The following is a 13588-nucleotide window of genomic DNA, read 5'->3' on the forward strand; positions in this document are numbered from 1 at the left end:
AGTACCTCGTATTTGGAAACTTCACTGAAGCATTATATTGAAAAGAGCAAGGCAATTAGACAATCGCAAGCTGACTCCCTTAGAGGTTTGGAAGAGCAGATGGAACAGCTTGCAATTGAGATGAAAAATAAAGTGCCTGGTACGTTACCTAGAATTCAGGAGCATCGAGGCCACGATTGTAAGAGAAATTTCATGCAGTGACATTGAGGAGTGGTAAAACAATAGCTCTTGTGCTATCAGTATCAGACCAAACAACAAGGCCAATAGGTCTAACTGTCGATGATGACCAATCAACCAGTAGTGGAAAAATTATCAGTTCAGGAGTAAGTACACCTACAAAAGATGAAGCTCCTCAAGACTTGAATTCTGAATCAATGCAACCTCCAGCTAACGAAACACAACAAGGATAAGACCTCAACAAATAACCAACTAAAAAAAAAGTAAGGCGGGATCCCCCACCTTTCCCGTCCAGGCGGAAGAAGAAAGATGATAGCAAGCAATTCCAGAGGTTCCTGGACGTTCTCCGATAGCTACCCATCAATATTTCCTTAATAGAAGCTTTGGAATAGATGCCGAGCTATGTAAAATTTCTCAAGGATATTCTTGCTAATAAAAGAAAGATTGGGGAAAATGAAACAGTTGCGCTAACATATGAATATGGTGCACTGTTTCAAAATAATATCCCCATCAAAATGAAGGACCCTGGGAATTTTACATTGCCCTGCTCAATAGGAGGGAAGAAGGTCGGGAACGCGCTGTGCGATTTAGGGGCGAGCATAAGTTTAATGTCCTTATCAATCTTTAAGAAGCTGGATACCGACAACACAAAACCAACCACGATCACACTACAGTTGGCCGATAGATCTATAACACATCCTGAGGGTAAGATAGAGGATGTACTCATGCAAGTGGACATGTTCATCTTCCCGGCGGACTTTATCATCTTGGGTCGCCCATTTCTTGCAACAGGGCGAATGCTGATTGATGTGCAAAAAGGAGAGCTCACCATCAAAGTTGACGATCAGGAAGTGAAGTTCAACATTTTCAATGCATTGAATTACCCAAGTGATATGGAGAATTGCCAATATATTGAGAAACTACGGGAAGAACCTTGGCACGAGCCCCTAGCAGAATTGGAGGAAGAAGAATTTGGAATCGGCGCAATATGGGAGGAGGATTGTGCCGTAATTCATGTTGAATCAAATTTTGAACCACTCAAGTTATCTGAACGAACTTCATAACGCACTAAGCCATCCTTGGAAGAACCACCCGTGCTAGAGTTAAAGTTGTTGCCTATGCACCTCAAGTATGCTTACTTAGGATGTAACAACACGTTACCGGTTATCATTTCTGCCTTGTTGAGTTAGGAGAAAGAAGACGCACTTATACAGATCATGAGAAATAACGCAAAGGCTTTAGGATGGACCTTGGTAGACATTCGAGGAATCAGTCCCTCATGCACAAGATTCGTCTGGAAGAAGGAAAGACAGGATCGATAGAAAGACAACGACGCTTGAACCCTGCTATGAGAGAGGTAGTGAAGAAGGAAATAGTGAAGTGGCTGGACGCAGATGTCATCTACCCGATATCTGATAGTATATGGGTGAGCTAGTGCAGTGTGTTCCGAAGAAAAGGGGGATGGAAATCGTCACTTATGACAAGAATGAATTAATTCCCACAAGAACAACTACGGGGTGGAGAATCTGCATGGATTATCGCAAAGTTAAATTTGGCCACCAAAAAGGACCACTTCCCACTCCCGTTCATTGATCAGATGTTAGACAGACTTGTGGGGAATGAATTCTTCTGTTTTCTTGACGGCTATTCAGGGTACAACCGAATAGCAATTGCGCTGGAGGATCAAGACAAGACAACCTTCACGTGCTCATTTGGTATGTTTACATTCCGACGCATGCCATTTAGACTCTACAATGCGCCAGGCACTTTCCAACGATGTATGATGGTGATCTTTTCAGATTACTTGAAGTAGTCAGTCGAGGTATTCATGGATAATTTTTCAGTTTTCGACAATAATTATGACTCTTGTTTAGCTAACCTCGAGAAAGTCTTGAAGAGATGTGTGGCAACGAATCTTGTTCTGAATTGGGAAAAATGCCACTTTATGGTTGAAGAAGGAATTTTTCTGGGTCATAAAATCTCGAAAGCAGGATTGGAATTTGATTAGGCGAAAATCGACGCAATTTCCAAGTACCTCCACCAGTGAACGTGAAAACACTTAGGAACTTTCTGGGACACGCTGGGTTTTATAGAAGATTTATTCGCAAATTCTCCCAGGTAGCAAGGCCCCTAAGTGTGCTTCTTGAAGTTGACCGAGAATATAATTTTGATGATGCATGCATCAAAGCATTCAACACATTGAAAGATGCACTCATCATGGCACCCATTTTGATTACGGACGGGATTGGATGCAACATGTGCGGTGGATGTGTGATGCGACGCGGTTATGCAGTGGGTGCAATGTGAGTTCAGCACAAGGACAAGGTATTGCATCCTATTTATTATGCGAGTAAAAAATTGAATGATGCACAGGAGACTATACAACCATAAAGAAGGAAATGCTCGCAGTGGTATTTACATTGGAGAAATTCCGACAATACTTAATCGGAACAAACGTTGTGGTGTGTACAGATCACTCTGCGATCAAGTATTTGATGAAAAAGAAGGATGCAAAACCAAGACTTATACAATGGGTGTTGCTACTGTAAGAGTTCGACCTAAAGATTAAAGACCAGAAGGGCACCGAGAACCAAGTCGTGGATCATTTGTCGAGATTGGAGAATTGCGAGGTTCAAGGTAAAGAAAAAGATATTGAAGAAAGATTCCCCGATGAGCTGTTGATGTCAGTAGGCATGTTCCCTGGTATGTGGACATCGTGAATTTCATTGTTTGCGGTCAAATACCAGATGACTATACTTACTAGCAGAAGAAGAAGCTAAGACATGATGTCAAATTTTATTTCTGGGACGACCCATTCCTATATCGACTTGGTCCTGATCATATATTACGTCGATGCATTCCTGAGCACGAAGTCAAGCACATTCTGGAGATGTGTCATGAGTCCCCTTATGGAGGACACTTTGGGGGGCAGTGGACTGCCGCAAAAGTCCTATAGTGTGGCTATTTCTAGCCAACACTGTTCAAGTATGCCTAAGCCCACATTATGCAATGCGACGGATGTCAGAGAATGGGGAATATGTCAAAGAGAAATGAAATGCCATTGACATCAATCTTAGAAGTGGAATTATTTGATGTTTGGGGAATTGACTTCATTGGCCCGTTACCAATCAGAAGGTCATCACTATATCCTAGTCGTGGTTGATTATGTATCAAAATGGGTTGAGGTTATCGCATGTGCCAAGAATGATGCGGCCACAGTGGCAAAGTTTCTTAAGAAGAATATTTTTGCTCGGTATGGGACGCCACGGGCCTTAATCAGCGATGAGGGCTTTCACTTTATCAACCGCATAATTGCCAACCTGTTGACTAAATTTAACGTCAACCACCAAGTTACGACTGCTTATCACCCCAGACTAATGGGCAGGTAGAAATTTCTAACCGAGAGATCAAAACTATCTTGGAGAAGGTAGTCAATACTTCCAGGAAGGATTGGTCACCCAAGCTTGATGAAGCACTGTGGGCATACAGGACTGCCTATAAAACACCAATTGGCATGTCCCCATATGCCCTGGTCTTTGGAAAAGCTTGCCATCTGCCGCTCGAGTTGGAACATAAGACGATGTGGGCATGCAATAAGCTGAAGTTTGATTTAGCAAGTGCGGGGAAAGTCCGAAAGTTGCAACTAAACCAACTGGTTGAATGGTGAAGGGATGCCTATGAAAATGCCAAAATCTATAAGGAGAAAACTAAGAAGTGGCATGACGACCGCATAAACGACCGAACATTCGTCAAAGGTCAACAGGTATTACTCTTTAACGCACGTTTGCAATTGTTTCCAGGGAAATTGAATTCTCGCTGGTCTGGGCCGTTCAAAATCAAGACTATCTTTCCCCCGGCGCAGTGGAACTAACAAATGTAGATGGGAAAAACACATTTAAAGTCAATGGTCAATGGATTAAGCCTTACTACAGAGGTGACATAGATCGACGCATGGATACCATTGACTTGGGCAAGTAGGATTAACCACTTGCAAGGGGATGTGAGTGTGGTAATTCTGAAAACTTCTTTCAATCAGCATCCCTATCTATGTTTACTTGCTTTCGTTACAACTTTCTTTTACTGCTTCCTAAATTACGTTATTTACTACTTCATAGAATTAGCTTTTAATGCTTTCTGTATTTACCTTCAATTTCATTCAGTTGAGTATTTCCATGTCATATTTAATTTCTTTAATTTGTATGCATTAGTAGCGTTATTTTTAACTTTTGTGAATGACTGGATGAAACATTGAACATTGCAAAGTCTTTTCGACTTGCATAATTGATGAAGTGAAAAAAAAAATAAAAAAAAAAATAAAAATATTGGTATGTAATGCAATGATGGGTGTATTGTGGGATAACAAGAGACACCTTGCATCCATTACACTCAACTGCATTGTGTTGAAGGGTGTGTTGCGCGCGTGTGTGTCCTTTGCCCGTCCTTAGCAAAATGCACTATGTCGAGGTAGTGTTGTGCTGGTAGCAATACCATGCACCCGATCCTCCAAAAATGTATTTAGTTGAGGGGTATGTTGCGGGGATGTATGCGTTGTTGCCCGTCCTCAGTAAAAATGTATTTGCGTTAATGGAAGTGCAGTGTTAGCTTTTAATCGTGCACCCATCTGAATCAGATTCAAAAGATAATTTCAATTCATTATTTTTCTAAGTTAACGAAATTCTTTGATTCTTTGTATAGGCAACAATTTTTGTATTGCATTAATTTTTAATTCTTTATATACTTAGTGAATTTTCAATACAACTAAGTAGTCATTCTCTCTATTTGCCTGTGCCTTTTTCTTTATCATCCTTTGTCAATATTTGCGATGTTCTTGTTCTTTACTTTTGTGTTATTCATTGTGCTTCTATGATGTATAAGATGCATGCACTTAGAAACATTTCCCACACTTTGTAATTTCTAACTAACACTTAGTTAATTTGTAGCTTAGTTATACTTTACCTTTTTCCCTACAAAGTTTTGCTCAAACTTTCTTTTTGAAATTTTTTTTCTAAGCGTTTGTCTATTTTGTCCAAACAACACAACGCAATGAGGACCTTACACATCTTTAAATTTCGGGGTGGGAAAGGTCTGAGCAGATGAGATCAAGATTATGCGGTCATTAAGAAAAATGCATTCATTTTTCATTTCCACAAAAAAAAAATATATATATTTTCAATAAATTTTCATACAAAACTCCAATGTCAGCGCAAGGGAAAACTTCAAAAACATTCCCAACCTGATAAGAGTTAGTTGTGAAAGGAACCTGCTCGTAGTTGGATGTTCGCTGACACATGTGGGAGCAAGCCAAAACGAAGGTAGGTTTCCAAGAACAACGCAATATGAAAAGAGAAAAATGCAAAAGAAAATAAAAGAATGCAAGAGACAACTCCTCTGAAATTCATGAGTTAAAGTTGAAATTGGCACACAACCATAGTTGGATGTTCACATGACACACGTGGAAACAAGCCAAAACGAAGAGTGTAACCATGACCAACAGTCTCTAATAAATGACGCAAAATTTGACCACCGCATACAGACGCATCAAGTTGTTTTGACAAAGAAGAGGTAAACATTCTTTTTAAAATTAGAAAAGAATTTTTTAGCAGATATGAATTAGCAAGGATGAAAGGAAATTGCGTTGTTAAGTAATGTGCCTAAATGGAGCATTCGGAGCAAACAATCGACGCAAAATTTAGGATAGGAACTGAGCATTTTTGCCTTAGTAGAAGAAATGCTTGAAGACAAACATATGTCTAAATTTGGGTGTGTGATAACTTGTAGAAATACAAGTTATTTATACTGCTTTATTTAGATATTATGGTTAAAAGAGAGGAAAGTTACGTCAATTGTATGGAAATTAGCTAAGAAATACAATAATTATAAATTATCACAAATACACCCACTAACACCGTTGCGATGGTAGAAAAGAATATTTCAAGTCTGTTTTGCAGGAAATCCAGTCACTGTATGCGCTCATGGCTCAAGAGAGAAAGATTAACGCATCTATGTCGCATTGTGCCCATCAGTCAAGAATGAATAGACAATCAACGCAATGACAGCGCATGCAACAATCGATCCAGAGTTGAACTTTAACCATATGTGGTAATAAAAACAACTCTGCATGCGGGCACACGATCGAAGATGCAGATGAGCAGCGCAATCACGGAGGATTCTGACACGTGTACAACTAACCATTGTGCATTTTCAATGGACTGATTGCATAACAGAAGGAATATTTATTCCACCATTCTCAGAATTTTCATAACAATACGGTGGGGACCACAAGTCAGAGAGTCAAAGCTTTCATCTATAAATACCCTCAAAGAATTCACCGAAAAGATATACTTGATACACAGGATAATTCATACGAGGCTATTAAGAGAGAGGCTGATCTGAGTGCTTATCGGAGAAGATCCGGGAAGAAAAGAGACAAGGCTGAGAGGCGAGTCTCAGGGCGAATTGTTCTAAATCCCCGCCATGAAGCTCTGTACCTAGATCAACTCTACCGGTTGAGCAAGCCTGAGAGGGAAGCTCATCCTTCCATTTACTCCATCTACGTCAGCAAGCAATCTCTCCATCCAGATCGGTGTCAAGGCATTGACACTCTTCTGTATCTATTTCTAACTCTTATTCATCAATTGTATTTCATCTTCTTAGTCTAAATCATTCACAACCATGTATCAAACGCTTGATTTTATAATTAAATGTCATGATCACTTTCATTTCCACATTTATGTCTATTTACGTTCCTCCATTAATCGCTTTCTCCACCATGTTTTCTTAATCCCCTGGTGATTAATATGAATTAAACAAGAAACTTAATCTATGCTAAAGAAATAAAGATGTTTAGCTAAAGCATGCTAGATGGCATCTTCACCTGTGAGAGCAGAAGTGAAGATGCCATTCTGATTTGTTGAGAGAAGGTCAGAAGAATGCATTAATTAAAGCAAGAAGTACTTCCAGAGATAGAAGCAACCTTATGTTCACTATGTTCGTCTCTGTTTCACCACAGAGATATGGGAAACACGGCTGATCACCGAGAGGTGTATGCTAAGGGAAAGCGGAGCCATACTTATATCTTTAACGCAATTAAGAAACTTGCATTGTTTATATTAATTATTCTTTCTCTTTCTGTTTCACACATAAGCCTTGTCACCACACAACACGATCTTTGTATATTCTTCAGAGTCAGTCTCAACCTCGATATCTTGTATCATGTAACCTATATCTTGTATTATCATAGCTTAGGTTTATTTTATCGCACTTTACTTTTATCGCAATTTACTTTATTATCGCATTTTTATCGCTTATCTTTACTTTACTGCACAATTTACTTTATCGCATGTACAAACAACACTATTATTAAATTGAAAAACCCCTGGTCGCATATATCACAAATATAACGAAATTAACCTAAAACAATCCCTGTGTTCGACCTCGGATCACACCGAGAAACTTGCAGTGAAATTATACTTGGTTTCAACGCAAGGAAACTTGTGACAACGCACAACATACTACAACATTCATTAATAACGCATATCTAGAAGTAGTATCGCATATCATCGCAATCATTCATGCGTTGTATGACATAAGATCATTCATATTCAATTTTCGCGTAACAAGTTTATGGCGCCGTTGTCGGGGAACTGGTAACGGGAACATGGACTTGCAGCTTAGATTAAATTTATGTCAACAACATACGATATATTATATGTAACGACTCGACCCCCTAGGACTGAAGTTGAACTGTTACTAAACACATACATGCATGTAACTTAAAACGACACCCTTTTATAGTGAAATAAATGTTAAATAAATAAGGTAAATTCAAAAGACCTTCAATAAATTCAATATAAAAAAAAATAAACAATAGGGTACCTATAAATCATAAATGATAATAAATAGGTCTGAAAGCAACTCTTAATAGTAAGTTTCAAACATCAAAATTGAGAATTGAAAATGTGAAAAGAAATTTAGATATCATGAGCGAGAGCATAAAACTGGTGGCGGCTTAGTCGGACGCGTGCGGTGCCGGCTGGAGAGGAGATGGTTGGCGGCTGCTAGGGCACACAAAGAGGGTCTTCACGTTTGGGGGGGGGAAGAAGAAGGGAGAGAAAAGAGTTTTTTTTTTTTTTAATTTTCGTTTTAAAAGAAAAAGGTTATTTTAATAAAAGAAATAAAATATAATAAAATTTTATTTTATTTTATTCCATTATATTCTATTCCACTTTTATTTTAACCTTTTCCTCGTTACACAAATATATCTAAATATATATATTCTTAAAACTCTTCCCCTTTTCTCTTCAAATTCTAAAATCAAAATTAAATTAATTTCTCCAATATAAATTTAAATTTTCGACATTAACTTAAAATTAAATTAATATGACATAAATCCAAATTTTCCCTTTAAACAAAACTGAACATCGAAATAACAAAATTATCCTCGAATTTTACGAAAATAGAGAATTTGAATAATGAAAAACTCAGGATGTTACATTATAACACCTTATAACATACTTTCAATGCAGGTAACATGCTTTCTATGGTAGAAATTTAAATCTACATGGCATACTGTATGCACATACAAGATTTATTTAATTACAACATACATCACATGCATAAATAATTAAACACAAACTAATGTGGTTCGGTTTTGACATTTTCAAACAAACTAGGCCTAAGTTATTACATAAATCAACAAAAGAAGCTAAAAAACCCTTCTAGACAGCACGAACCAACCCGAACTGGACCTGAACCACTCGAATTGAAACTTCAAAGCTTCAAAAGTGGTTGAACCAGACCTTAATTGGTCGAATCGGATCTCCTAGACCTGAACCGACTGGATCGATTCCCTTAAACCATCGGTTCGGATTCATGCGTTCCAGGCTGGGATGAGCAGCATTGTAACGGTCTCACCCCAGCATTGCAATGCAGGGTTCAACTCTAGGGGCATTGTTGCAACAGTGCCTGGTAGTGGTTGTTGCTGCTGACCTTCTTCACTTCTTTTTTCAATTATATCCTAATTTAAACTCTAATGACTCCAATCAAATTACAGATGCTTAAACACACATTAAGACCTATAAATCAAGAGTCAATTACAAGAATTACAACATAATTGGAGAGAAATAGATTTTTAATTTAATAACATTTTAATTCTTTTTGTTGGTCAATTTAACTAGTTGGAAGACTTAGAATCATTTTCTAAACGTAAAGATTTAAAATATTTGAAACAACTTAGGGACCAAATAAAAACTAAGACTCAAATTTTATGATTTTTTTATTCCTCAAATGTAATTCGATAAGAAAAAAAAAATATAGTTTTTCAATCATTGAATTTAATATTAAAATACTAGTTTATTCCAATTTTAAGTTGGCATATTATGGTAAAAAAAATTATCATTTTCAAATTAGTTAAAGTGACAAATGTCTATAAAAATTTTCAAAATCTAGTAAAATTAAAATATCAAATTATTAAAACAATAGATTAGATAAAATTATAATTTTAGTCCAAATTTCTATTTCAATTTTTTTTAAAAAAAAATATTCTTCTAACTTTTTTAGATTATTTTAAACTTAACTATATTAAAATAATTAAGATGACAAATTTAAATTAATATAAAATCTATCCCGTGATTAAATAAAAAAAAATTACAAACTAAATATTTATAAATCCGAAGCTTAACATTTGCAGCTGTGTGCCAAACGTCCCCTTACCTCCTCTCTCTTTCGGCCAAACACAATATAATATATACAAATGTCATATTTTTTAAAAAGAATAAGAAAAGAAAATAGAGATTACTTGTATTATGCGTATTCAAATTTCCACAGGATTACGAAACGTTGAGACCTTTAATATTATTGTTGTTGTTTTGAAACCTATTGAAGAAATATTGTTGTTTTGAAACTTATTAGAGAAATATTGTTGTTTTGGGAATTCGATGCTAGAGGTCGAATGTTGAGAACTCGACAAACAAAGAAAAACTTGGAAACAATACGCAAATTAGGGTTGTCGAGGGTTGAAGTTTCGACATACATAAGCCGAAACTTCAACCCCTCGACAAGGGAAATAAATCTAGCGAATCTCGCTAATTTTGTATATTAGGTTGTCGAAGGTTGAAGTTTCGACACACATAAGTCGAAACTTCAACCCTCGACAAGGAACATAAGTGGGTGAAGCAGATTGTAGGAGAGAGCAATACTGGAAAAATAACAAAAATAACAGAGATAGTAGGAGAGAGCGAGATTGTTGGAGAGAGTGAGATCTATTGTATATTCAATTTTTTTATTGTAATCAATAAAGTTTTATATTATTCTTTACCCTCTCACTTTTCTCTACTATTCAATTATAGTCTAATGATTATTCAATTATAGTATAATAATCTAATATATTCAATTTATTGTATATTCAATTTTTTTTTATAATAATCTATTGTATATTCAATATAGTAATCTAATATATTTGTTATTGTTGTGGATTTTGTAATCAGTAAAGGACAAATTATGTTATTGTTGTTATTTTTTCATTAATGATTATTAGCTTTTTTTTCTCATTGGTGAAGACTATCTCTTTTTTTATATATATTTTTATGGAAAGTTCAAATAAAATGAAGATTATCTCGCTCTCTCCTACAATCTCGCTCTCTCCTATAATCTCGTTCTCTCCTACAATCTCGCTGCACATCTCGCTCTCTTTGTTATTGTTGTTATTTTTCCATTAATAATTACTAGCTTTTTTTCTCATTGGTCATGTATATATGAAAAGTAATGTAATCAATAATATATTTGTTATTGTTGTGGATTTTGTAATCAGTAAAGGACAAATTATGTTATTGTTGTTATTTTTTCATTAATGATTATTAGCTTTTTTATCTCATTGGTGAAGACTATCTCTTTTTTTATATATATTTTTATGGAAAGTTCAAATAAAATGAAGATTATCTCGCTCTCTCCTACAATCTCGCTCTCTCCTATAATCTCGTTCTCTCCTACAATCTCGTTGCACATCTCGCTCTCTCTGTTATTGTTGTTATTTTTCCATTAATGATTACTAGCTTTTTTTCTCATTGGTCATGTATATATGAAAAGTAATGATTACAATCTCGCTCTATCTATGGAAAGTAAATAAATTTATTGAATATTCAATTTTTTTATTATAAAGTTGTACATTTTTCTTTTCTTTTAATTAAGTTGTACGTTATACTTTTCTTTTAATTAAGTTGTACATTATTCTTTTAATTAACTTGTACATTATTTTTTTAATTAAATTGTACATTATTCTTTTAATTAAGTTGTACATTATTCTTTTCTTTTAATTAAGTTGTACATTATTCTTTTAATTAACTTGTACATTATTCTTTTAATTAAGTTGTACATTATTCTTTTAATTAAGTTGTACATGTTTTTTAATTGAGAAATAAATATCATCAGACATGTTGATCCCGATGTTTTATTCGACCAGTCCATTCATCGATCATCTGTTGTATGACGAGATCGTACTACTGGAGAAATATCTTGCAGGCGTCGAGAGGCAGTTCTCCAGCGCACTATCCCGCTCCACCCTCGAATACTACCGCTACTGCGCACATCTGGATTCTATGGGGTTGTCAGATTAAGATTTATTCAGTTGGACTGACATCTGATCACAGCCTTGGTCGAGAGATGGAGGCCCGAGATGCATATATTCCATATGTCTGTTGGAGAGTGCACTATCACTCTACAAGACATAGAAGTGTTGTTAGGGTTACCTGTTGATGGTGAGCCGGTCACCGGAGTGATGTACGATGACTGGTTAGAAGTTTGTCAATTGTACCTCGGTGCGACCCCACCCGCCGACAAGATTAAAGGATCGAGGTTAAGTTTGATATGGTTAGGAACACAATTTCGTGAGCTCATAGATGATGCAGACGAGGAAACCGTCATAAGATATGCACGAGCATATATACTACAAATTATGGGTGGAAGTCTGTTTTCAGATAATTGATATTTAAATTCTAAATTATCAATTTAAAAATTTAGGTGGAGAGATAAATTTTGTGTGACTAGGACAATCACACATGTAGTCAGCCAGTATAGATACATGTTTGTGATGGAACTCAAGACTTTGACCAAAAAGTCAACATTTTGACTTTTTATGATTTTTTCCATGTTGACTAATTTTGATCTCCTGAGCATGAATCCGCATTCATTTTCTTGAAATTCAAATCACATTTGAATATAAGATTGGTCAAAGTTTGACTTTTCAAAGTAAAAAAGTCAACTCTTTGACTTTTTACATCTTTGACCATTTCCATTATTTCTGAACTTCCGAATATGAACGTATTCATATTATTGATATTTAAATCACATTATTAAAGCTGTATCTCTAAATTGAAAACCCGACCACTATATCACATATACTTGTCGATTTCTCTCTCTTCACCTAATTCGAACAATTCGAATTATTCTATCATACTGTTCTAAGTTTATTCCATATGATCTAGTAGGGGAACAATTGGTTTAAGGTCCAACCTATAAACCGAATCCCTCTCGAGCCAAGGAGAGGGTGGGGACCCTTGTTCAAGACCTAGGTTTTATACATTAAGATTAAGTTACTTAGGTCATCAATTAACGAAATAGTCAGTTTTATACATAAAACGACATTTATAATGTAAAAAGTGACTATTTCATGGTTAAGTCTTATGCAAACTCATTGCATAGGATCCCCCACTCACATATCTCTATATGAACGATTCAGGATCACATCGTTTGTACTACCTACAAAGTGGACCGCAACCATAGTGTCCCTAGAATAAGGCGCCAAACCTTATTCATATACTATAGACCATTTTGGCTATATATTTGAACTTGATCCACATTTATGTCACTACATAAAGTTCAAACTACATTAAATAACCTCAGGACCTTAGTTTATTAGATTCAAGATTACAATTTCAATAACAACTTTATTGAATTTTTGTACGAATGGTAAAAACATATGCATACTTTATCTAATTTTTGTACGAATGGTCAAAACATATGGCGGACGATAAGTCCTCTCATATGTTTTCACATTGGTGAGTGGCATCTTCCTGACAGGGTGATGAGACAATTCAGTTTTCAGCAGGATGTCCCATCGCCTTGTAATACTGAACCCGTATTGTATGATATTGACCTAAGGACTGGAGATTGGTTCGAAAAAGTTACACATTTGGTAGTGCGATGGCACTATCGTGCAAGGTTTATTGCAGTAGGGGTTTCTCTTGAACAGTTTGACACAGATGTCACTCCAGAATATATTCATTGGTATAATACTATCACAAGGCACTACGTCACTCGTCCGGGAGCAGCCGTGAGTCATCTAGTAAATGAATATTATCTAATTATTTTTAATTTAAATTTATTTTAAATATTGTCTAATTATTTTATAATTCACAGA

The 13588-nt window shown here is 35.8% G+C and overlaps 1 protein-coding gene across 1 annotated transcript; it reads left to right on the forward strand.

The window, feature by feature from the left end:
• Window positions 1-692: 692 nt before the first annotated feature.
• Window positions 693-1241, forward strand: LOC120084103 (uncharacterized). The gene has a single exon (XM_039040005.1). The coding sequence runs from the start codon at window positions 693-695 to the stop codon at window positions 1239-1241; it is 549 nt and encodes a 182-aa protein (XP_038895933.1).
• Window positions 1242-13588: the final 12347 nt, after the last annotated feature.

This window comes from Benincasa hispida, unplaced genomic scaffold, assembly GCF_027475165.1.
Source record: "Benincasa hispida cultivar pf3 unplaced genomic scaffold, pf3_genome.v1.1 HicScf425, whole genome shotgun sequence".
Taxonomy (NCBI): Eukaryota; Viridiplantae; Streptophyta; class Magnoliopsida; order Cucurbitales; family Cucurbitaceae; genus Benincasa; species Benincasa hispida.

Excerpts from the sequence above, each read along its gene's own strand:
- LOC120084103 (XM_039040005.1), top strand. The coding sequence starts at position 693 with ATGAAGGACCCTGGGAATTTTACATTGCCCTGCTCAATAGGAGGGAAG.